The sequence below is a fragment of the Pleurodeles waltl genome, chromosome 12 (assembly GCF_031143425.1).
Source record: "Pleurodeles waltl isolate 20211129_DDA chromosome 12, aPleWal1.hap1.20221129, whole genome shotgun sequence".
Classification (NCBI taxonomy): Eukaryota; Metazoa; Chordata; class Amphibia; order Caudata; family Salamandridae; genus Pleurodeles; species Pleurodeles waltl.
In genome coordinates, this window is record NC_090451.1 from 234,221,031 (window position 1) to 234,248,491 (window position 27,461).

General features: G+C 44.7%; 1 protein-coding gene across 3 annotated transcripts in view; it reads right to left on the reverse strand.

Moving 5' to 3' along the window:
* DHX38 (DEAH-box helicase 38) overlaps window positions 1–27,461 on the reverse strand; it is a 1,001,715-nt gene that overhangs the window by 396,202 nt on the left and 578,052 nt on the right. For all 3 annotated transcript variants that reach the window (XM_069216597.1, XM_069216600.1, XM_069216598.1), the window contains exon 15: window positions 4,896–5,036. In XM_069216597.1, coding sequence (XP_069072698.1) covers window positions 4,896–5,036 — 141 coding nt within the window. The remainder of the gene's footprint in view (window positions 1–4,895; window positions 5,037–27,461) is intronic.

Sequence of the window (27,461 nt, forward strand, 5' to 3'; positions counted from 1 at the left end):
TATTTAATTTAAAGAAGACGTAATTGAGGGTATGTAGTGTCCTCCCACTGACAGTGTGTTCAACTGACTTATGTTAAACTGTTTTAGGCATAGAAAATCCACACTCACATCTCATTATACTCTCAAATATCATTACACTCGCTCTGTCAGGACTTGGGCTCGTTTGCAGGACCTATTAATGGATTTTAAAAAGTAAGAGTGATATATTCCAATGTGTTAATAAACAAATTCTTGGACATTTTTGGGGGGTCATTCAAATCGGTGGGGGTTCAACCACTAACAATATAGTACCTCAAGAAAACTTTACAAATTTGAATCACACTGGCTTAATATGTAGTACTGCATTCCAAGATGTCTGAAACTTGATGCTGTGTGGAAATTCACTGCTGCCAAGTGTCTCTATAGCAAATGTCTCACTTTGAGCCAGTCCTGACCCTTTGACAGACAGCACATTATGTTCTAGGGCTTGACATTTTGCATTGTAACTATGGGCTCAAAAACCTCAGCAGTAAAGTCAGTTGGGGGGAAAACCAGGATCAGCAGAATGTTTCAGACTCAATAGGACATCTTCAAGCTATGGATTTTGTTCATATGTGGAAAGTTGCATGTCATGTTTTCACCACTATCCCATATGCACAGTGGCAGCACAGTGCACTTCTCACAAGTACCTATCACTACACCTTGCACTGAATGGTTAAATCCCGGGATGTTTGGCAGGAGACCTGATATTAATACTGACTTGTTAGAAAAGGGGGCTAGTAAGTAAATGTGACAGTACATACTGACCAAGATTCGTATGAGCCAGCCTTTTCACTAGTGAAAGAATAAAACAGTGCCAAAAGATCAAATATGATTTTAACCTTTTCAAATTCTCTACAGTTTAAAAAATAATTAGATAAGACCTAAAACATGCTCCTAAACCCTGCACCTTTAATCCAAGTACACAAAATTGGAGGAAACAGAAGAAATAAACACACATTTAGAGACCGCCCTAAACAACACAACTCAAGCAGAATGATCTTAGGCCAGTGTTTCTTGCTGCTACTTTGTATGTGAAAGCTACATTGTATTGGCACCTTCAGAAAGGAATATAAATAACACATTTTCTCTCCATTTCCTTTCTTTGAATGGGATTTTAGTTTGTGGTTGTGGGGGGTGTTTATTAATGTTTAAGTGTCTACACTGATCAGGGCTGTTACCCGCTACACTGGGTTTCATAGCTTATTATAGGTTTAAACCTAAAACAGAACAATGATGGACGAGTTTGGGTTTTCTTCTGCTTTCCAGCAGTGGTAATCCTACTTTTCGATTTATGGAGCCTGTGTTGCAGCTGCAGATATTTGCACCAAAGAAAAAAAATGTAATCACCCATCGTTGACATGCTTTTTTGCTCCTTCAAGCCTGCTTTTCCACATTTTCACAGTTTCATCTGCACAGAACCTTTTTTTTTTTTGAAGTGGGGGGGGGGGGGCAACAGGAGTAGAAGAGGGAATTTGGGAAAGTTGTGAACATGGCACTGTAGAAGGAATAACTAGATAAGCCCATTTCAGAAGACGAAGTCCGGAATGCAATTCAGTCCTTGAGAAAAAAAGTAACTTATCATTCCCAATGTGTTTACTGGCAATTTAAGTGAAGTATATATTTCTCAGGCACACCCAAAATTAACTGATCTAATTAAATCAGTTCACCAAGGCTAGTACTCTAACTACTTTAATGGGGGAATCTACAACTTGAGTGGTTTCCAACAAGGGTGAGATGCAAGCCTCTTCTTCTTTCGATAGACTTATTCCCCTCTTTCAAGTGGTTGCTATGCTCACCAAAATCTTGACCTCTAGACTCAAGGCAATTCTGCCCAATCTGGTTCACGTGGACCAGTGTGGTTTCACTGAGAACACGTCAACAATAGGCGCATAATCCATTTCATTGAGAAGGTACATAAGAAACGGACATCAGCCTTGCTTGTGACCTTGTATGCAGAAAGGCCTTTGATCGAGTGGAGTGTTACGTTTCTGTGTGCATTTTTGAGGCAGGTAGTATGTGGTCTTAACTACAAGATAACAAGACAATGGAAGGAGTGCAGAAACATTTCAGACACTCATCCCCAGTCACAGATCAAATCTGGGTTAAATCCATTGTTCCTCTGCTTCCTATGTCACCCCAGTTTAGACCCAGCCATATGCAAATCAGACTTGATCCTGCTCCCAATAGGAACAGTCCAGCCCGAACTGCCATGCCACGTCCTCCCTGGACCGGAAACAAGCAGCCTGGGACTGGTTTCAGGGTATCACCCCTAAATAGCCAGGCTAGCTTGAATCCAGTGGCACAGTGAGCAAGGGACCCACATCTGGGCATATCCTGGCTACTTAAGGGTGAACATAGCAACACAAGATGATGGACGGAGTGCTGCAAACTTTTCAGACACTCACCCCCAGTCACAGATCTGGGTTAAATCCAGGGTTCTTATGCTCACCATGCCACCACAGTTTTGAACCTGCCATATGCAAATCAGCCTTGACCCAGCTCCCCATGGGAACAGTTCGCCCCGAACAGCCAGGCCAGGTCCTCCCTTGACAGGCTATTGTGAAGGCTAACCACTACCTCCCTAGTGAAGAATTGCATTGAGCGTTTATCTCTCTAAATAAATTCATGTCTGCAGGGGTAATTGACAGGTGTGGCTACAGTCATCACTGTTATTTGGTATGAGGATAGAGACTCTTGCTTGCCACATCTGCCAATATCTGTCTATTAGGGAAATATCTTGCAAGCCAGGGGAATTCAAGACATCCTTATATACAGAATTTTTGGTGGCCTGCAACTTTCTTCCCGGAAGTAATTAGAAGTTTATATCCCTCAAGCAGTTGCGGGACATAAAATAATTGGAGGTCCACAATCTGTTCCTCACCTCTGACGTGAAGCAGGCTTTCAAGGATAGGTGTCCCTTTAAGTAGACAGAGACACTCCCTAAGCATAGGTGGTACCAGCTATTTGTAATTTGCGGAGACACGCCCTAAGCATAGGTGGTACCAGCTATTTGTCTCTTGTCTATGGTCAAAATAAATGTTCTACTCAGAGCCCTGTATCCCTTCTAGGCTCTCCTGATTGAAGTTGACAACAGAACTGTTAAACAATAACAAGAATTAGTCTCAAAGTTCACCTAGAATGATCTTTAGTCCTGTGCCCACTGCAACTGCTAAAACTAAACCAATGGATGGACAGTTATGCTAAATTTCTATTTGTATTATGCAGAGATGCAACTCTGGGCTGGGGTACACAGGTCTAGCCCTGAGGCAGACAAGATCAGAGAGCTGAGAAATTACACTGAGGTCGGTAGGCTCCCATGGAATATGATCGGGTATGATACGAGACAAGGACCTTACAATGCATAATTGAGCACCCTAGTGGCCACAACTTTCAATATCTGGGTCTAATTGGCAATGTGGATGTGGCTCACGATTTCCCCTCTCCATACAATCCAATTCATTTAAATGGGTTCTTTACCCCATAGATGAAGATGGGTCCCTTGACTAAGTGGAGGGAGGGAAAGTGTAGGACAAGTGCTGAAATTTGAGGGGGAAGGGGCTATAAGATCCTATGTCTAATGTAAACTAGACTTGCATCTGGATGAACCTGAGAGGAGCTGTTATGCCCAGCCGAGCCACTAGGTTCTTCACACTCAAATGAAACAAAGGGCCAATAGGGATAAATCTTCTTTTGATTTGAGTCCTTGATGGCTAGATTAGTGGGTTCCGAGGGCATGATCTTGAAAAGCGATGCACTACTGTCCCTCGGATTATAAAACATGGTGAGTCCTCCAAGATGGAGAGGGATGTGGTTGTTTCACGAAATGTTCTGGGCAAGCGAAGTGAGTTCTGACACAGACTACTGCAATGCCCCGTAGTAAACTAATGTAGCTGTACACAGTACTGATGGTTAACGATCCAGATCTAGAGGTGTCCTGGGGGGAGGGGGACGGAGAGGGGAGGCTAGGGGGGTTGTGATGCGGTTGTGTGTGTGTTTTTGAAGAGTTCTGGTGAATGCTTCTTATGGATCTGTAACCACTGTAGGTAAGAGTGATATGCAGGTTAATTACCGTTGTCTCCAATGTTTGAAATTCAATTTAAAAAAAACTCTGGGGAAAAAAACTAATCAGGATTCACCTGTGATTTAGTACACACTGATCGTGGAAAGACATTTTCTATGTTTTCTCAATCCTGTTAGAGAATTTAAGTTAAACATCTTTATAAAAATCTTTTTACCCTGCTGCAATCCGGTCAATAAAATTAGTAAGAAATTATGTCCTTTTTGCACAAGAGTAAATGTCTCAATGAGGAAACATGGGTCTTCTTGTAGATCTTTTAATTGTATGCCATAAGTTTCAGCTAGTCTCTCACTCGTATAGCAATAAACTGTAATGCCATTTGGAGGTGATGGTCTACTTGGATAAGAGTCTATCTTTCCCTGTGGAGAGCAAATGGCAATATTTTGCCACATTGCTTCTTCTTCCACATGAATATCCTGCTGAGTTTCTTAACTAGCATCTAGTGCTGGTAAGCAAATATTTTGTATGTGTCTTCCTCATGTTGGTCCTGAGGAATTGAAGTATGTGGTTTAGTTCAGTGGTTCTTACCATGGGGGCCACAAAGCAACTCAGGGGTCCTCAACTGTTTATAACATAAAATAATATTTGCAGATTAATAAAATATATTTATAAAATAGAACATAAATATCAAGAGATCCAAAATCACATGGCCTTGTTGCAGTCTAAAGTAAATTATAGGACAATCAAAAAGAGACAAAGTGCACATAAACTCAAAAGGCACCACAAGTGCTTAATAGTTACAAGCATGTTACAGCCTCACAGCCCAATGCATATCACTGTCTTTAAACATCCATACCTTGCTAAAGAGAATATCGACAGGAAAAGTGCGTCCAGGGATGTGAAATATGGGAACATTTCCAAAGAAAGAAGCAAACTTCTCTGCATCCATTGTGGCTGACGTCACTATCAATTTTAGGTCTGAGCGTCGGGCTACAACCTGTAAATAAAACAACAAGCTGTCAAGATGAAGTAAAATAATAAAATTGTAAGTCAACAGAAAAGTATTTAACAGCAAGGGGAAGGACAACACCATTAAGATGTTCACACAGTTGCAAAATTAAAAGATTAGGCTACTTAAATGCTTGCTCATGAATTAGTGACACAAAGGAGGTATGTTCCTGAAGAGATTAGGCCAGTGATTCTTAACTTGTGGTCCACGGATCCCTGGGGGGGAAGGGGCGGTCAGCAAAGCCGACTAAGGGGGTCTGCAACTGTTTAGGAACCTAAGTCATAGTAACAGATTTATAAAGTGTCTATAAAGAAAAAAAATGTTAAATTGACATTTTTAAAAAGCTCTGGAAATGTGAAGGAATTTGAAACTGTAGGCTAAAAAGTAAGTTTGTATTCTCAGAGTGATTCATTGGAGAAGTGCAAGTGCAGTGCTTCTAGTAACAAATGAGTAGGGGGTCCCGTATTCCAATAATGATCAGTGGGGGTCCCTGGGATCCAGTACTGATTACGTGGGGGTCCATAAAAGTCAAAATGTTAAGTACCATAATAAGTGTAGATTAATCATGACTGTTGAAGGAATCTCTAGCATGATTGAATAAACAAGTCAAGATCTCCTAGTCGTTTAGGAACAGGCAAGAAGAGAGAGTAACAGGCAAGATTTAAACAGTCACTATCACATGAATGATTACCAGTACTGATCAGCCCAGTGCATCATGCAGAGTTAACGTCGTAAAATTATATAAATCAGAAATGCCACCACATGAGTAATAAAACAGTTACAACTGCAACTAATACAGGGAGTGCAGAATTATTAGGCAAATGAGTATTTTGACCACATCATCCTCTTTATGCAAGTTGTCTTACTCCAAGCTGTATAGGCTCGAAAGCCTACTACCAATTAAGCATATTAGGTGATGTGCATCTCTGTAATGAGAAGGGGTGTGGTCTAATGACATCAACACCCTATATCAGGTGTGCATAATTATTAGGTAACTTCCTTTCCTTTGGCAAAATGGGTCAAAAGAAGGACTTGACAGGCTCAGAAAAGTAAAAAATAGTGAGATATCTTGCAGAGGGATGCAGCACTCTTAAAATTGCAAAGCTTCTGAAGCGTGATCATCGAACAATCAAGCGTTTCATTCAAAATAGTCAACAGGGTCGCAAGAAGCGTGTGGAAAAACCAAGGCGCAAAATAACTGCCCATGAACTGAGAAAAGTCAAGCGTGCAGCTGCCACGATGCCACTTGCCACCAGTTTGGCCATATTTCAGAGCTGCAACATCACTGGAGTGCCCAAAAGCACAAGGTGTGCAATACTCAGAGACATGGCCAAGGTAAGAAAGGCTGAAAGACGACCACCACTGAACAAGACACACAAGCTGAAACGTAAAGACTGGGCCAAGAAATATCTCAAGACTGATTTTTCTAAGGTTTTATGGACTGATGAAATGAGAGTGAGTCTTGATGGGCCAGATGGATGGGCCCGTGGCTGGATTGGTAAAGGGCAGAGAGCTCCAGTCCGACTCAGACGCCAGCAAGGTGGAGGTGGAGTACTGGTTTGGGCTGGTATCATCAAAGATGAGCTTGTGGGGCCTTTTCGGGTTGAGGATGGAGTCAAGCTCAACTCCCAGTCCTACTGCTAGTTCCTGGAAGACACCTTCTTCAAGCAGTGGTACAGGAAGAAGTCTGCATCCTTCAAGAAAAACATGATTTTCATGCAGGACAATGCTCCATCACACGCGTCCAAGTACTCCACAGCGTGGCTGGCAAGAAAGGGTATAAAAGAAGGAAATCTAATGACATGACCTCCTTGTTCACCTGATCTGAACCCCATTGAGAACCTGTGGTCCATCATCAAATGTGAGATTTACAAGGAGGGAAAACAGTACACCTCTCTGAACAGTGTCTGGGAGGTTGTGGTTGCTGCTGCACGCAATGTTGATGGTGAACAGATCAAAACACTGACAGAATCCATGGATGGCAGGCTTTTGAGTGTCCTTGCAAAGAAAGGTGGCTATATTGGTCACTGATTTTTTTTTGTTTTGTTTTTGAATGTCAGAAATGTATATTTGTGAATGTTGAGATGTTATATTGGTTTCACTGGTAATAATAAATAATTGAAATGGGTATATATTTTTTTTTGTTGAGTTGCCTAATAATTATGCACAGTAATAGTCACCTGCACACACAGATATCCCCCTAACATAGCTAAAACTAAAAACAAACTAAAAACTACTTCCAAAAATATTCAGCTTTGATATTAATGAGTTTTTTGGGTTCATTGAGAACATGGTTGTTGTTCAATAATAAAATTAATCCTCAAAAATACAACCTGCCTAATAATTCTGCACTCCCTGTATATGGCACCAAGGACGTGCATAGCAAAACAAATTAATTACACTACAAATATGAGATTTAAATATATTTTAGACATTGAACGATTTTGTCTCCAAATATCAGCTTATGGGTTACTGACAATATGTACATTTTAATATTAAATACAAGCTTTTAATTTTGTATAACAATCTCAATGATCTCAAATAGCTTAACATTTTCTGATAAAACTCAATTTCTACCTAAAAATCCTAAAAATACCAGTTGTCATTTTCAGTAAATGCATATTTAGTCTTCAAACATCAGCATCTCATTTTCATCAATTATTCACATACAGTTGTTTCACATGGACCAATTCGGCCTCACAAGCCGATTGCTGGACCTGGCTCTTTTCAAAAGGGTAATTCTCAAACTCTCTGCCTTCCTCCTCCTATTTTTGATGACCTCTTTGGTTGATGTTAAGACTCTGGGCACTTTACCAGTGCTGATCAGTGCTAAAGTGCATGTGTTCTCCCTTTGAAATTTTGCATGTTTGGCTTACACCTGACTGGCACATTTAATTTACCTATAAGTCCCTTGTACAGTGGTATCCTTGTACCCAGGGTCTGTAAATTAAATGCTACTAGTGGGCCTGCACCGCAGCTGGAGGCACCCACAGAAGTAGCCTTTTAAGCCTGTCTCAGGTCTGCTATCGCAGGGCCTGCATGCACAGTTTACTGCCACAGTTACCCTGCATCTAAATTCACTTGCCAGGCCTGGAACTCTACTTTTACTACATACAAGTCATCCCCTGGTTGGTAGAGCACCTTTGAAACTGGAATTGAACCTCTGTCAGAAGGACTGCTGAACTGCACAAAAGTACTCATCTGGACTGCTCTTCTTTTTGTTGTCCTGCTGCTTGGTGTCTGCTGGGGGGCCCAAAGGACTTATCAGGATTGATTTTCTACGTGTTACCCTGCTGCCAGTACTCCCTGACTTAGAATTCCCTGGTGCTACTGGACTGCCAGGAGAAACTGCCACTGCTTGCCCTGGTGTGCTGGCCTGCGTGGCTCTGTATGCCCCCCTCCCTTGAGTGTTCTCCCGGGGGCCAACAGGAAACTACTGATGTCCCTTTACTGCCTCTGGCCCTACAAATAGATATCGTGCCCAGGGAGCACTACTCTTTTGGCTGAGAGCGCGTGGAGTGTGCTTTCCTAATTAGGGCTTCAGTGCAGGAGCAGCTCTGCATAAAGTCACGTTACCTTGGACACAGCCGATAGTGCTCTCGGCCTGGATTCGCCATGTTCCTTCCCCCCCCCTTCTGTTTCTGGAGGAGAAGACCCAACTGAGCCACGGCCAGTCCTCTGAGAGCACGCAGGAGGCACGCGCTCTGTAGAACCCTAGGGGCACAAGCAGGCCCCATCTTGCATGTTCTCAACCCGTGGCCCGGGAAGAGGAGGCCATCAGAGCCCACATGTTCACACTTGTTTAGAGGATCTGAGTCCGGAGTGGTGGCCATACCTAGGGAAGCCTTCTGGCTCAGTTTGCCTGCTTTCCTGCACTCCAGACAGGTACTTCAGGGCACGTCCAGCACGCCCCCCCCCCTGGGGAAGACAATAGCTGTGGGATATTACTGATACATGTTGTGTTTGGTTTAATGATGTTTTATGCAATACAGTTTATTTTTATATAACTTGTGTTTCTTTATGATGTATTTATTGTGTCACGTGTGTTGTACCAACGCTTTACACATTGCCTCTGGGATAAGCCTGACTGCTCGTACCAAGCTATCATGAGGTGAACAGGGGTAATCTTGGGTGTGTAACTCCCTCGCCCTGACTAGAGTGGTGGGTTCTGCCTGGCTTAGGTCCATACCCTAAGCCAACCAGAAACCCCATTTCTAACACCTATTTATAACCATCACCTGGCACAAACTGCTATCATAATACCCAGGCTATCCACGCTGTGCCAATGATGGCCATCATGTCGGGTAAGATATAAATATAAGTATGACAGAAGATGTAAATTTTTCTAGTGACCAAATTTATTATGTTCCTTAGCAATCAATGATGTATTACGGGGCATAAAATGTCTTGAAATATATACTTTTTATATCCTCAGATGTCTGCAATAGCAATTTTCTTATAGATGTGCATAGGACATCCCTTCAAACAAATTTTAGTAAGGCACTCAAAAAAGCCGACACATCTATATGGTGCAAAATGGTGAAGAAAACATTTGAGAAAAGTGAAAAAACATGACAACCCTAATGACCCGGTATACGCATTCCACCCTTTCCTAGTGTGTAATTTTAAGGGTAGTGATGTATAACAAAATTGGGTGTGCATAAAGGGAAGATCTAAAGAAGCCATCATTTTCTGTCATTCTAAGGTGTCTGCCAGACTTCATATTATTAACGCTTTAAAAATGTACCTGTAAGAAGTAGTCAGAGAGAGTGGGCTTAGGGTCGACCAAATCCAGCCTTTGCTTTCATGATTTGCTGTTGCTTGGATAGGCTGGTCATAGAGGCAATGACATTTTGTAGATGGTTACACAGTTCTATTTGTTATCAGATTGTGTTTTGGTGAGGTGCTCAAGTAGTACTTTTGTTAGACTGCAGAAGCATGTGACATATTTTAGAATTCAGAGCCAGTGTGTATTGTTAAATGCATTTATTTTACTGACAAGATTATATTTTAATTGCTCATTTATCCATTTTTGCTCATGAAATACAACCTCTTAGTCTTTCTGACAGGCCAAGGCTATTCCCTAATCTCCCTAGCACGCTAATGTATTTTCCTTTGCTGTTATGGTAACATCTTTTGGATGAATTTTTGTTCCCAAAGTAAAGGCATTCAGGCACAATCTTTCTTGCAGCTCCATCGAAAAGCCCATTTTCAAAAGTTTCTATTACATTTAATTTGACAACTTACAGTGCGCAAACTCCATATTCTGGCTCCATTTTATAACACTTTTTTTTAAAGTACAGTTTAAATTTGCCAATGCAGTCCGCTCATCTTTATGGTACTGTCTTTCTAGGACAGCTGCAAGGAACACACAAAGTTGCCCGTCTATTCTCAAACACTTCCCTAACAAAAAGCTACACCTATTGGCCTTGCCATTGCAAATTTAAAAGTGAGACTTGTCAGCTCTTCTGATCTATGTTCTATGATTTTACGAATGAAACGTAGTATTGTTTAAATAGCAACAAGGCGAAGAGCTTTCTTGAATCCAAGCTGACAGTATGCAGACACTTTTAGATCACCAGTATATTAGAATATCCCTTGTTTAGTTCCACTTTTGTTATCTCATCATTCAAGAGGTGCCACCTCACAAAAAAGGAGGATTGGTACATGCCCTAAATTGGATTCCTGCAAGAGTTTCAGATTTTCTCTTCTAAAGAAAAGGAAGGAGCTGGATTACTGGTTCAGTTTAGGAATTTCTAAAGAGCACGGCTACCCGAAGGGCTCCCCGCGCTTGAGCCGAAGCAGAACTACAGGGGACAACTTATGCTGAGAACAAGAGGGTCTTCAAACTCTTATGAAAGGAAAGTTCTTGGCTATCTTGGTGGAGCCCCGATGGAAGGGAATTCCAAAGATTAGAGGCTCTAAATGCTATAGATCATCCTCCCCATCTTGCTGTCTTAATCCATGGGACGTTAATTAGGGAGGCCATGGAGGATCAAAGAGCCCTTTGAGGGATGTAGGACATTAGAATCTGTTTAAGGAAGGCCAGACCCTTGTTATGCAGAGCTCTGTGCAAGGTGCAGAGGGCCTTAAAATTGATCCGTTGTTCCACAGGCAGCCAGTGAAAGAAAGCTAAAGCAGGCTTTACGGACAAATGTCATGGAAATTTCAAGAGTAGGCGTGCCGCGGCATTCTGCACCACCTGACCAATAATGAGGGGAACTCAAATAAAGGATATTTCCATAGTCCAGGCGTAAGATTATGAGAGCTTAGTCTTTTGGCTTGAAATGTAAGTATCTTATAGACTTTCCTAAGAAGTCTTAGAAGACTAAAAAGGTGGCTGCCAGCCTTTTAGACTGATATTCCAAAGTAAAGTGGGAGTCCAGCCAGACACCCAAGGACTTTATGTTGTCTCTTGGCGGAGGCAGGCATTCCAACCCATCAGGAAGAAGAGAAGGGGATTTGAGTGGGTCATAATTACCCACCAGCATGACTTCGTTTTTTCTTAATTCAGCTTAAGTTTACAGCTGGCCATCCATCTAGCTACTGCCTGAAGGCAGGGTGTCAGATTGGGCTGATCAGTTTTAGAGATAGTTGAAAATTATAAGACCAGCTGTGTATTGTCAGCATAGGAAACCAGAGATAAGCCTTAAGGTTCCACAATCTCAGCCAAAGGGGAAATATAAATATTAAACAGCGTAGGGCTGAGAGAGGAGCCCTGGGGCACGCCACAACTAAGAGGAAGGCTTTTGGGAAAAAACGAGTAATCAAGAACTTGAAAGGTTCTATCCCTCAAAAGGAGGAGATCCATTTCAAGGGGCGCCCCTTGATACGTGCACGAGAAATTCTTTGCAGCAGAATGTTATGATCTACGGTATCGAAAGGAATGCAAGGGGTAATTTGATTGAGAGTATATGAGGGTTAGAGAAGACCTTCACAGTGCCTGACAAGGAATCGAGTTAAAGAACTTTGTGAGTACCGAGAAAGTATTGAGGGGCACACACTGTAACCACCTCATGGGATACCTCACCACACTATATGAAGGTAACTCCAAATTACTGAAATAGCCTAATATTGGTATTTGTTAAAACAAGTTCTCATTCAGGTTAACCAATGACGGGTGACAGAGCAACTCTGCAGGAAGTTGACAGATGCGCACACTATTTGAACTGCTAAGGCCTTCATCTCGGCTCATGATTTTCTTTCACACTGTGGGACTTGGATCCTGCTTTTTTTCTGATACCGAAGGAATTCTCACAAAGGTTTACAAAGGTTTACTTCGAATCATAGCTGCATAAGGATTTCATTACTTTTCACCTCATTTAAAAAAGGATCACGTTTCACTTTGCTTGATTCTCATCAGCATGTATCATCATAGCTCTAAGTTACAATTAACCAGTTTTCATTTGTGCTTAAGCATCAGACAGTTTTGTACTAATTTTACTTATCTTGACCAGCTTGGATACCAACTTGGCTGACATTTCTCTCCATAAGAGGTACGGCTGTACATGCTACAACTCTAAATAGCAGATCCTGAGTTCTGGCCAATGTATCATTTGCAGTCCCAATTACTGTTTGGCCGTTTTATTTTATAATATTTCGTAGTGTTAATTTAGATGGTTGATTTGGTTTGAAGGTGAACTGTCTTTAAGACCCCTTTCTGCAAGTATTTGAATGCTTAGTTTTTAGCTCACCTACCAATGCCACTTGTCGTCTCGTCCCCACTCATTCCAGCCCTTCAGTGTACTACTGTATAGCACACATCTGGTTAATTTCTTGCACCTCTACCAAGTTAAATTTTTTGATGCAACATGCTTGGTGCTTTTTATTTGCTCATCGCTTTGTTGTATAGCTATTTTAGCCATGTTTTAGACACGCTGTTTTAAGCTAATAAGGCCTGACGCTGTGCACTTTAACCCTGGTACATTTTATTCAGCATTACTTTATTTTTCTAGCAATAGCAACATTTGCGGTGATGGTTTATTTTCTTTATCTCATACTTTCGTGTAGGAACGCATTACGTTCTTAGTAGGACATTTATTTCACTTTGTGCTTTCTCCAAGGATACAGTCAGATAAGGTTGCCAACAAACGTGATATGCTGTGTCTGTAACATTCACAGACAATAAGCACTCATACGTGGGGACTCTTTCTTAGCTGTTTTATTATATAAAAAAAAACCTTGTATCAGACACCTTAGAGGGAGATTCCAGCCAGATGACCACAACTGTATGCTGATTGCTGACAGATTCTTGTGTTTTACTCTGTTAGTCATCGGTTTGCTTTTTTGTGTTTTATCATCCTAGTTATTGCAATACATGCCTTTTATTTAAGATGCAGTTACTTCAATAAATCCTTATTAAACTATATCCTGCCTCTGTTGTCTTTGCCTGTATGAGACTTTTGGTAACCGAGAGAAAGGGATGGGATCTGATCGACCACGATACCTCTGAGACGTCTTCTTGTCATGTGCCCGGTTGCTACAACCATCTTGGACAGAGATGAGGCGCTGCTAGTAGGCCAGAGAACACAGATTAGGCCGACAGCAGTCATGCGGTGTGGAATTCTACTTAGTAGCTACAGTCCATGCGATCGTTTCTCCCAAATCCAGTAGCCTCATAATGAGAACCTACGCAACATGGCATCACCAACGTTTGGTCAGACACTAATATTTGGATCCTCCTAAGTATCTCTGTCTCATCTAAGGCTAAAGACCCCTCGATACTATATACGGAGACGTCAGTGGTATTGAGGATTTCCTCCTCAGCTAAATAGGTAGCACCTATCTTAGGTTGTTCAAGCTTGAACCTTAAAAAGACTAATCCCCACTAGTTGTCCTTACCTCTGAGCATACATCTACCATTAAAATGGCAAACCCACAACGTGTAGCAATTGCAGTAAATATACGACCACCCCTTACTGCACATATAGTGGTAAACGGCCTAAAGGCTCAGGGGGTCCCATCACATTTGTTGCTAAGGCTCATCAAGCCTACAGAACAGAAATATTTTATTCTTGAAACACCTTTCCAGCAGCAGATCGGAACACAAATAGATTTCACTGCTATACGCCTGCAAACATACCTGCACAATACAGAGCTTATGCATATTTAGAAATACCTTTATCTTATCAAGACCATAATAACTGGCTTGTTGGTGCTCTACCACGTACAATATTACATGTTAGGTTAGGTCCTCTGAGCAATGATGGCCCGAACTGGCCTTTATTAGCCACATATACACCACACCCTGACGCAGCAACCTTAGCAGTAGCTAAGGTTCGCCGCCTATATTTAGAGTTCACATCAATATATAGATTATTAGTACAGTTTTTCATGCAAACATTAAGTACTAACCCAGCACGTGCAGCCCCAGTGCAACAATATGCAGTCAAGCCAGGCATTAACCCTGCGACTCTACGTTCTATCATGGGTAAGGTACCCACCAAGCGGGAGGAAATTACATTTTGGTTAGCTCAAAAAATAAATGCGCTGGAAGCAGATTTTCTTCATACAAGACCTCAGGATAAACATAGTAAGAATTCTATGTGCTTGACGCTCGGGATGGTACCCACAGTTGATAACTGCAATACACGGGGCACGGTATTTGCCTCCCTCTATACCACCGCACACAGTACAATAACACTTGCCAATCTTCTGGAGATGTTAAAACAAATTGAAGATGAATACGGGGCTACCACAGCACTGGATTTGGGGATACAATTAATGGACTACTTTGCCACGGTAACCTCAATCATATTAAGTAATCTTAAAGGGGATTCTTGTTGAAATGCATGCCATTGATTGGGCATTGGCACAGGGACCTGTGTTATATCGCAGTCACGTAGAATGGGAAAAAGATTCCCCCTACCACGTAATAAACATTAAATCCCAACCCCAATACCCTATAAAATATGATGCTAAGGCACCTGTGAGGGAAATCCTCAACCAATTGGAGTACCAGGGTGTAATTAAACCCTCAAACTCATCCATTAACAATCCATTATTTCCAGTTGTTAAACCCAACCATTCATATAGAATATTCTTAGATTATAGACATTTAAATAGTCACCAAAAAAAAATGCTATACAAAATGCACACAGAACATCACTTATGAACAATATAGTGCGCAGGAAATACAAGACGACCGTGGATATATCCAATGGGTTTATCTGCAAAAATACCGCACCTGAAAGTAGGGTACATAACAAGTTTTAGCACCCTTGGCTCTCAGAAAAATTCTGCTGACTCCCACAGGGGTACAAGAACAGCCCTGGATTGTTCTCAGCTTGTGTAACTTCTTTTTAATACGATAATGACACAGAGGCATTGTCATATGTGGATGACATTTGTCTCACAGACTACGACCTCATGCAACACTTAAGATGGGTAGCTCGCATTGTTGTACGATTTGCCGAAATCGGCTACAAATTCAACTTTAAAAAAACGAAAATAGCCTTCCTTAGTGTACTGTTTCTGGGATACGAATTGTCAGATGAAGGCAGGAGCCTGGCGCCCAAATTTTTAGGAAAATATGCACAACTACAACCTCCAAACACAATAGAAAAGCTCCAGTCAGTATTGGGATTTTTAAACTTTGGCAGAACATACATTCCAGATTATGCACAACGCATCAAACCATTGTAAGACTTAATACATCCTGATTTTACTGGTAAATTTTGGACAGTCGGACACGCATTCTAAAAGCATTGCAAAAAGACATGCTTGAGGCATACAAGGGACAACAAAAAACATCTGGTCATCAGAATAACTGCTGGTGCCACTGGTTTCATCTACGTGACATTCAATGAGGGTGAGACCGTCCAAACTGCATATAAATCACACTCTTATTCCATATCTGAGCAATGCTTTGCTCCCACTGAGAAAATCCTCACTGCTGTCCAGATGGCGGTCCTTAAAGAAAGACCTCTTGCCCAGGGGAAGCACATGGTCGTATCTCCAATTCCAGCCCTTGAGGCTGTTACTAAAGCGAGCGTTCCAAACGCTAAAGCACTACATCCATGTTAGATCCAAAGGGCAACGTCTCTGACAGCCACTGATGTTGATTAAGTCTTTGACTCCAATTTACAGATCCAAGAATTCTTACAATATGAACCTGAGTATCCAGTTCCAACAAATACATTGCCTATTGAATAATATCATAACATTTTGTACACTGAAGGTTCAGCCCAACCAGCGATAGGAACAAAACATCAATACCCCGCTGCTTGCGCAGTCGTGAGTGGTTACATGAAGGATGGCAAGTTCAATCCACAAAATACTTACACACAGACTTTAGGAGATTGCACAGCACAACTTGCAGAGTTTAAGGTTCTGGTGATGGCACTGGAACATAAGGATCCTCAGCAGATGGTGCTGATTGTCTGTGATCCGTACTATTGCGTCCAGGCCTTCAATGAATATCGGCATTACTGGCGCCAAAATAGGTTCAGAAATTGAAAAGGCAACAACGTTAAACACAGACTTCTGTGGGGGAAAGTAGCAGATCTGAAGGAAACACTACCCAACATCCATGTGGTACACCCACTAGGTCCTCAGTGTGTTGGAATACACGCTGAAGACAATACATTGGCTGATGAAGCAGCCAAATCAGCAGTAGCTATGGCTTCTGTTGCTGCAGTAACTCGTTCCAAGATAAAAGTGGATGATGAAACACTGGCAGCTTCGGCTGATGGCACGCCTTTTCCTAAAGCATATCCTGCTAAATATTCCTACCGGATGGCAGGATTGTTTGATGCACAAGTAAGAATACCAGGTGTGGGAGTTCTAATAATTTCCAATAAAGAACTAAGACCTGTCGTTTGTAGTGACATCTGCCAGCAAACAAGAGTCCACCGTGAAACGCCCACCGCAGACACCCCTCTTAATTTCCAACAAACCATAACAATGTGTGTAGTGTGACCATTGTGGACCCCTGACACCAGATAGTGCATACAAATATATCCTAGTCGCTGTTGACTCATGTTCCAGATTTCTGTGGGTTTGGCCACAACACTCAGCTAATGCTTGAACTGTTATTAAAGATTTGGGAGTCTTTATCGGTACATATGCAGTTGCGGCTTTCCACTCAGATCGGGCCCTGCTTTTGCCTCAAGGGCTTACAGGAACGCCATGGCTTCGTTAGGGGTCCAACTTCATTATTCGTCTCCATTTCATCCCGAGGGAAATAGTGTTGTGGAGCGATGTAATCGAGATTTAAAGCAAACACTAACAGCTAGAGTATTGGGCACGGGTCGTAGCTGGCTTACACACCTATATGGAGTCCAGAGAACACTTAATCTGCCTAGAAGGACCCTAGGGGAGCGTACATCATACAAATGCCTTTTTGGAACTTAAAAATATGTTCCAGATCTTGATGGTCCTGGTGTGGAGGTGGCAGATACACCCTTTGACATAAATCATCGTGTCACTGTCTTGCAGGACAACAGTTCCGCGATGGCAACGCATCTGCCAATGCTGCCTCTCTTGGAATCAAGGATGTACCAGTAACATCTACCGGCTGGATTCCAAAACTTGGGGATCTGGTGCGTAAAAAGATTGCTGTGAAAAAGGAATTCGGTCCTTCTTACTGTGCACCGGTTCCGGTCCTGGGAATATAAGGTAGCAGAACTGTGATTCTACCAACGCTGTCTGGCTCTACAGAAAATCGCTTTGCCTCCATCGACAATGTAAAGTTAAACCATATGGCTGATCCTGTAAAGCAGACCTAGAGGACTCCTGGGTAGTGCCTGAATCCCTCCCACTCTGCAGTGCAGACCAGGATGTCCCCCGTTACAAGTCTTCAACAGCAACGTTGATACCTTTTCGAGCTTGGGGAGGGTGAAAAATGAGTTTTCATTGGTTTCACTGACAACTACTTCTACACTGGTCTCTGCTAATACAGAGCAACTTTCTACAAATTCTCCACAAACTGATGTTGTAACCTATTATACACCATTGAGAGAATCTTCAGAAGTTTCTCCCCTTCAAAATACACCTCCAGCATTTGTTTGTATAGATGATGGTTATTTCGTCGATGCTGATGACTTTTCTTGAGACTCATCTGCCGCTACTGCAACTAAATTGTCAAGACCACATAAGCTGATACATTGGCTTAAAATTAACTATTTAATTTGTTAATGGATTTGCTATGGTTCTTATTGACTGTACTTGCCTTTCTCCTATGGATTGGGTTTGTTATGGTCTTCTTTCTCCTTATGCATGGTCATTTTCTTCCTCAACGCTCTACAGCTGAACTGGTGGATGAGGTCCTAAAACCAAATTTTTTGTCACATAAAATTCGCTGAGACTTGTCCCTAGTGAACATTACAGCTATACCAATCCCCGATGGGATTGTTTGGGACAAAGTATTATTATTCGATATATACGGGCCTAATGAGGTCATTCAAATACCATATGCATTCAAACTTTCCATGACAGATGTGATCACACCCGGAGTGGATTCTGATGATTGGGAAGTGAAAACTGTTGATGCAAAGATGACTGATAAAGTACTATACAGTATTTGAAAATGAAGATGTGTACCAGTTTAACGGAAATTATGGAGACATGTTCTGTTATAATTATTATGGACATTACTACATTCACAGAGCAAGTACCCCAAATACTTTTTTAAAAATATACACAATGGGAACACTGCCCGTCTCCACCAGTAGGCAGTTCTAAAAAGTATACAGAAAAGTTTCTAAATTTTTCTGGACACAATATTCAGAATCCCGAGACATGTTATTTTAAATTGCCAGAAATGGAAAGTCAAAATGTCTATTGACAGATACAAAATTGATTTACTCGGATTCCTTTGTTTACCGAATGGCTATAGAAGGCTAGGAGTACTGGCTGAATTCAATTAACTTAAAGTGCATGTGGAACAAAAAATTGGCAAATAAGAGGAAGAGAAGCTTTATTTAGAGCATGTATGATTCCTGTTCAAATTATATTTTTAAACGAAACAGTGCAACAAACAAGCTGTTTAGGCTTAGCAAATATTAAGGAATTGAATGTGCCCAGTATTCCTACTCCTGCTAAATTTTATGAAGGGCACAAATACATAAATGTGTCCGAAGATCAGCTCAATGAATGGGCCCAGAACGGTACATTTAACGCATCAATTTCACGTCCTGGTGGGTGGTTATTGTAGCCTGTAGATACCAATGGGTGTGATACGTGTTTTGTTAACTCCTTGGGGGATTTTAGAATGAATATGCAGGACCCTCGCTATGTGTCCTCAAAACACAAGGGTGTAGGGACACTATGCCAGCAATGGATGAAGGTCTCCTCACTTGATGCTGTCAAATAACAGCCGGATCCTCGCTAAGGCCCTCATTACAACCCTGGCGGTCGGTGTTAAAGCGGTGGTAACACCCCCAACAGGCCGGCGGTAAAAAAAAATGGAATCACGACCATGGCGGAAACCACCAACATAGACAGCCACTTTAACACTCTGACCACCACAGCGGTAGAAACAAACAGCGCGGCGGTCAACGCCAACAGACAGGTGGAAGACAATGTACCACCCACACTATTATGAGAGGCCAATACGCCAGCTTTTCTGGGGTGGTACCAACGCCATCAAAAGCACAGCGGAAACAGTACATCGAAGGGGAACCTCTCACCTTTTGACACTCAACGAAGAACCAGGAAGCTATGGAGCCCGAATTGCAGATCCTACCCATGTTGGTGTATCTTCACATACACCACAAAGTAGAAAGAGGGCAGCGGCGATGACGGTGAGTACTGCACATAGCACACAGGGGCAGGGAGGAGGGAAAAGAGTGACACACACATGCAGCACGCAACACCCCCCCCCACCCTCACACCCACAACAACATTAACACATCCAACAACATTACTGATACAGCCCGTCACCCACTGGAAGAACACAAGGACAAAAGGAAATGAGTCTAACCAGTGTTATATTGGAACATTCAGATATAGCAGTAGAATTTAAATAAACAGTATATATAATATTTACATGATATACACAAGGCCGTACACTGTCCCTTGTAAATGTCCAGCAGTCCAGAAAAGCATGGGCGAAGCCCACACATGACACCTGCCTCAAAAAATAGAGAACACTGCAGGGGCATCAGGTCCAAAAAAGCACAGGCACCTCAGCCGGAAGATGGTACGACCCCACTGCTCATGGAGGGGCCTCCATGCCCACTGCTTGGTCCTGGGGAGTGCAAAGCCACAGTCTCTCAAGTCTCTCAAGTGGGTGGTTTGCCCACTGCTTGGTCCTGGGGCGTGCAAAGCCACAGTCTCTCAAGTGGGTTGTTTGCCCACTGCTTGCTCCTTGGGGGTGCAAGGCCACAGTCTCTAAAGTCGGTGACATGTTCCACAGGTTCTGGAGGGGGCATTGTGCCCAGAGTGCTTGATCCTGCCAAGGATTGTGGGAGTGGGTGCATCTATCCACTGGTTCTGGAGGGGGCACTGTGCCCAGAGTGCTTGATCCTGCCAAGGATAGGGGGAGGGGATGCATCTATCCACTGGTTCTGGAGGGAGCACTGTGCCCACAGTGCTTGATCCTGCCGGGGATAGGGGGAGTGGATGCATCTATCCACTGGTTCTGGAGGGGGCATTGTGCCCAGTGATGCTGCACCTGGGGTGTGGCAGTTACCCTCCTGTCACCTGGGTGTCTGAGCCACAATATGTACATAGAACAGGTAGCATGATACCCCATCGAGGCAGAGCCACACTTAATCCTGCAGCGACTTAGGCTGCCAACTGCTGCTTGTGCCAGTGCAGGTGCCTCAAGTGGCGTGTCCGGCACGCCACCCTCAGCCTCGGACGGCTGCCCACTGGTGGTGCTACTGACGTCTGATATAGTGGCACCGGCTGGGCACATGGCGGTGCAGATGGTGGTGCAGGTGGCTGCAGTGGTGGCTGCCGCAGTGGGTGCGGCAGAGATGCTGCCGGTGCTGGCCGTGGTGCAGGTGTCTGTTGTGGTGAGACACCAGACCGTCTCCGGCAGCCTCGGATGGCTGATCCTTGGGGAGGATGCTGCAGACTGATGTTGTGGCAGCGGCAGTGCAGGAGTCGGTGCAAGTGGCAGTCATTGCGGCAGTGGTGACTGTGGCACAGGTCGCTGTGTAGGGAAGAAGTTAAAGTTCGCTAGGAAAAGTTTTTCAGACACACTGGGACAGGCAGATGGATGGGGTGTGAGAGTGGAGGAAGAGGTAGTGGTTGTAGGAGGTGTACGTCTGCTGAGTTTGGGTGAAGGTGCATGGGCTGGTGGCTGTTGTGAGGTGGATGGCTGTTGAGTGGGTGTGTGCCTGCCTTTGTGTACTTTGGGAAGAGGGCTTACAGACACACTGGGAGAGGACACAAGGGACGTGTGAATGGTAGTGGGGGTGGTGATTGCACGTCAGCAGTGTGTTGTGATGGGCGTGCTGGTGATGGAGGCAATGGCCGATGATGTAGTGCATGCAGGTGTGAGTGGAGACGAGACTGGGAGGGAAGTGGAGGAGGGGGACACAGTGGAGGAAGTGGATGGTGGTATGTGTGCATGGGTATGGTGCTTGTATGAGTGCCTGTGTGATGTGTGGTGCTTATGTTTTCCTGAGCCACTTTTGTGTGTTGATGTGTGTGCATGCTGGTCTGAAGGTGTGCTTGGGATAGGCTGAGGTAGAGGGGATTGGGTCTGGGTAGTGGAAGTTGGAGGGGGAGGTTGGACACAGGGACAATTGCTGCCATCAGTGCTGAGGCCACAGCCTGAAATGCTCTCTCTGTTGGGCCGCCACGCCAGAATGAATGCCCTCTAGGTATGCATTTGTTTGCTGCAAATGCCTCTCGACACCCTGGATGGCATTCAGAATGGCTGACTGCCCAACAGTGAGGGATCTCAGAAGGTCAATAGCCTCCTCACTGAGGGCAGAAGGGCTGACTGGGGCAGGGCCTGAGGTGCCTGGGGCAAAGGAAATGCCCACCCTCCTGGGTGAGCGGGCACAGGAAACATGCTGAGGGGCTGCTGGGAGGGTGGTAGTGGGGGTGGTGGGTGTACCTGTTGTTGGGGTGGGCACAGAGGTGTCTGCCACCGAGCTTCCATCAGAGGAGGAGTCGCTTTCGCTAGCATCCCCTCCTGTCCCTGTCTTGGAGCTCCCCTCGCCCTCTGTCCCACTGTTGCCTTCACATAGACTTAATGATGGGGTGAAATACTAGGATTGCCAAGGCGCTCAGGATACAAGATAAACCAATGATCTCAAGAGAAGAGGATGCCTACACGAGGGTAATCACCCAACCCTCAACAAGGTTCCAAACGGAACCTCAAACAACAACAACACAACAATGTGCAGTACCCCTCATAAGACAATTTGTTAGAATCAATCATAATGTGACCACTTTCCCACGGAAAAATCATTTAAATATAGTTTCGGTTTGAGCAAAAGAGATCAACAACAATCATTGTTATTCATGAGTGATATATTAATGCAAACCAACTGCTATATCCATAATTATACAATAGATGCCTCAACACAAATTAAAGATATGATTACAATTCATAATAAAACAATTTAACCATTCATTATAACCCGTTCGTCAAGTTTTTCAATTCAACCCAATTTGTAACATTCAATTCATTATAGATCATCCGTCATGTTATTGTGATTAATTAGAATTCAAGCCATATCCATAATTATACAATAGATGCCTCAACACAAATTAAAGGTATGATTACAATTCATAATAAAACAATTTAACCATTCATTATAACCCGTTCGTCAAGTTTTTCAATTCAACCCAATTTGTAACATTCAATTCATTATAGATCATCTGTCATGTTATTGTGATTAATTAGAATTCAAGCCAACACGTGTTTCGTCTCGGGACAGTGTTTTCTCTCATCCCAAACGACTTCTTCAGGGCACTTGACTTTAATTATTTGTTTCTTAGTTAAATGTCCCAATAATAGAGATTTCCATCACAAGTTCTGTACAAAATAGTCCAATACGGTTCTGGCTGAAATTGGCGGATAATTGTCACTATTCGAAGAAAAAGGAGACCATGTAGCGAGTACACCCAATGCCAATAACTCGTCCAATAACTCCAAAGCGTGTCTCTGAGTATCTTCCTACGAAAATCCAAACCGGCATTCAAAGAAAACAAACGCGCCGTGTTGCGAGTACGCACTGTTGCCTTCACACTCCGTGGATTCACCTACATGGGCCATGTGGGATGCAGCTCCCTGCATCGCCGGTGCCTCTGCTCCTCCGCCAGGTTATGCTAATGCACACAAGGCCAGGGTGACAAAACAAGAAGGGGGGGGGGGGAGAGACAGAGGACACACATGGTCAATGCTAGCAACACCACTACCGTTGGCGGACACAACACACACTGAGCTGCCCTATGCACTAGACCTTGCCCAACTACTCACTATGGTAGTCACCAGCCCATGGGGTACAATGCCTAACGCCAGCACCTGCTCACCTGACACCCACAGGACCCCGCACACTAGTAGCTGCCCAATTGTACCATTGGGGTAGGGGTGCTTCTGAGCCTGCAAACAAGGGACATACCCTGGCATGACCGCCCTGGCCTAGGGGCACCCACAGCCCCCAGCACCCACCCAGATACTTCCTAAACAGCGCAGTGTCAGCTTCATGACACTGTACTCACCCCCTTGTGGCTGCTAAGCCCTCAAGCGCCCATCCAACTCCGGATAGGCCACCGCCAGGATGCGGAACATCAGGGGGGTCATGGTGCGACGGGCACCTCTTCCACATTGGGAGGCCAGCCCCAGCTGGGCCTCTGCCGTCTTCTTGCTCCAGCGGCACAGGTCCTCCCATATCTTGCTGCAGTGGGTGCTCCATCTGTGATAGACCCCCAGGGTCCGCACTTCCTTGGCGATGGCATGCCAAATACCCTTCTTCTGGTGGGCGCTGACCTAGAGGGAAGGTACTTCAAACAGGCAATGCCCACGCATCATGCTCACAGTGCACTCACCTGTTTGTCTGGAGGACTGTAGAGTAGCGTGTACTGGGGAGGACCCCATCCACCAATTTGTCCAACTCCTCTGCAGTGAAAGCAGGGGCCCTTTCCCCAGACACTTTAGCCATTGTCGCTTCCAGACTCCAGGTCACGGCAGCACTTGCAGTGTAGGTCCTCTCCTGTTGATGGTCAGGTATCAAGTGAGTAAACAGATAGAAAATGGTGGTCACGACCGCGGCGGTGCATACCGTCACCGCCGGCGTACATCGCCATTGGCTCCTGGAACCAATAGGGCCCAATGATAACCAATGCGGAGTTGTGCGGCGGTCTTCGACCCCCCTACCACAACGCTGCACAACGCCAGCGCAGTTACCTAATTTCCCCTTGTCCCTCCTCGCAAGTCAGGCAGCCGTCATTTCAGGAGTGCACATGGCATGGCACCTAACTGCGTCACAGCACATATTGGCACTTAAATGGACTCACGATTTCACACACGGATTCTCGAACATGACTTCTAAAACAGTTGTCCTACCTATGTGGTAAATGACCCTCTGCTCATCGTTCTCCTCCATAGGCTACAACCGCTGGGGCAGATGATGAGATGGCGGCATCCTCCAGTGTACAGACCCCTGGTGGACCTGTCGACAATGGAAGACAGACACAATCACATACAGGCTTGATCGTGCCACAATCCAAGAACTCTGTGCCCAATTGGAGCCAGACCTGATGTTATCTATCCGCCAACCCACACTATCCCCCTTCTAGTGCAGGTCCTGACAGTGATCCATTTCCGGGCAAGTGGCTCCTTCCAAACTACAGTGGGCATGGCATCTGTGATGTCGCAGCCAATGTTTCTAACGTATTGAGCAGGTGCTGAAACACATGCGCAGCTACATCATGTTCCCCCAGGTGGATGATTTGGCCACAGTGAAAGCAGACTTTTTTGCCCTGGGACATATCTCCAACATCATTGGTGCCATGGATGGTACACATGTGGCATTCGTTCCCCCCGCAGAAATGAACAAGTGTACAGAAATAGAAAAAGCTACCATTCGACGAATGTGCAAATGGTGTGTTTGACGGACCAGTACATCTCCCATGTGAATGCCAAGTATCCTGGCTCTGAGCAAGCCGCCTATATCTCGAGGAATAGCAGTATCCCTTATGTGATGGGCCAACTCCAGAGGCACTGGATGTGGCTAATAGTTGAGCCCAAGGTCCCCACACAGTAGGAGTAGGTGTCTGGGTATGGGGTAGTCCCTAAGGGTTAGTGTGTGTCTAACAATTATGCCTCGAAATTTGCAGGTGACTCTGGTTACCCCAACCTCTCATGGCTACTGACCCCAGTGAGGAATGCCAGGACAAGAGCAGAGGAACGCTACAATGAGGCACAATCGGCGAACTAGGCGTATTATTGAGAGGACGTTCGGCCTCCTGAAGGCCAGATTCCGGTGCCTCCATGTAACAGGTGGCTCCCTGTACTACTCACCGAAGAAGGTGTGCCAGATCATCGTGGCATGCTGTATGTTGCACAACCTGGCATTGAGACGCCAGGTGCCTTTTCTGCTGGAGGATGAGCCTGGTGATGGTCTTGTGGCAGCGGTGGAGCCTGTGGACAGTGAAGAGGAGGCAGAGGAAGCAGAAGATATTGACAACAGAACGAACATCATCATGCAGTACTTCCAGTCACACACAGGTAAGAGAGTGTAACTCCTCTTAACATTTCAGTATACTTTAGGGCATTGTAAATGGAAGCCTCGTAACCTCTGGCTATGGACACTGACTGTTCCCTTTGGATTTCATTTTTTCAGATTTGTGTACCCCATTTTGCCTTCTGCTATGTGTGCTGCTGCCCAACAACTGTCATACACTGGTATGTGTAAATGAACATTTACATTACAATTTGCTGCTAATGTTGTGATAATACATTTGTGAAAGATCAGATTGACTCCAGATTGTTTTTTTATTAAAGGGAGTTTATTTAGGTGCTAATTGGTATAGGGGTATGTGCAAGGGCCTGGGGTGATGGTGGAGGAAGTTCCATGGTAGAGTCCAGTCTCTTGGTATCACAGGTGCATTGTCCAAGGGGGCACAGGAAGGGGAGCAATTACAGTTGAAGGTGGACAGGGTAACAGAGTGGGACAGAAGGGTGACAATCAGGAGAGACCTATTTCCTGGTGGGGGTCTTGGCAATGTTCTCTGTCTTCTGCCTGGATCGCAGGGACCGTTTGCGGGGTGGTTCTCCTTCTGCAGGGGGTGGGGGGCTGGTGGCCTGTTGGTCCTGTGGTGGGGCCTGCTGTCCACTAATGCCAACAGAGGTGGAAGGCTGTTCCTTGGTTTGACTAGTGTCAGGGGCCTTTTGTTGAGCCACTGCCTCCCTCATGGTCTTGCCCATATCAGCCAGCACCCCTGCTATGGTGATCAGGATGGTGTATATTTTGGTAAGGTCATCCCTGATCCCCATGTAGTGTCCCTCCTGCAGCCGCTGGGTCTCCTGAAACTTGGCCAGTACCATGCCCATGGTCTCCTGGGAATGGTGGTATGGACCCATGATGTTGGAGAGTGGCTTGTGGAGAGTGGGTTCCCTCGGTCTGCCCTCCCCCTGTCACACAGCAGTCCTCCCAGCTTCCCTGTTGTCCTGTGCCTCTGTCCCCTGAACTGTGTGCCCACTACCACTGACTCCAGGTCCCTGATCGTCCTGGGTTTGTGGGGTTGCCTGGGGTCCCTGTAGTGGTGGACACACTGATGATTGACATGTCCTGGGTGAGTGCTGTGCTGGTATTTCTTGAGGGGGAGGCTCTGTGGTGGGTTGGGACTGTGGCAGGGTAACAGACTGTCCAGAGGTCCCACATAGGCCAGGCTGGTCATCCTGATCCAGGCATGCAGGCATGCAGAGCTGCTGTCATCACTGTGGGCCTCTTCTGTGGGGGGACTGGATATAGCTGGCACCTCCTGTCCAGTGACGTTGGGTAGGGGTCCTGTTGGGATGCAAATGCATTGTTATTGTATCTGTGTGTGCCATCTTGTGCAATGGGTGTGTTTCCCTGTATAAATGTGCTTGCACTGTCCCCTTGGCCTTGTGTGATTACTGATTAGGTGGGCTGGATGAGTCTATCTAGTGTGCATGTTGTGGCGATAGGTGTCCATGCAGGTCTGTGATGGGTGTCCATGCATTGTTGTTGCATGCAAGGCTTGGTATTGGGATTAGTGGGTTGTGATGGTGGGGTATATGTGAGGTGTTGGAGTGATGGGTGTGAAGGTAGGGGTAGGAGTTTGTGGTGGCATGCAGGTAGGGTGGGGGGATGTAGTATTAAAGATTTGACTTACCAGAGTCCAGTCCTCCTGCTACTCCTGCGAGGCCTTCAGGATGCATGATCGCAAAGACTTGCTCCTCCCATGTTGTTAGTTGTGGGGGAGGAGGTGGGGGTCCACCGCCAGTCCTCTGTACAGCAATCTGGTGTCTTGATACCA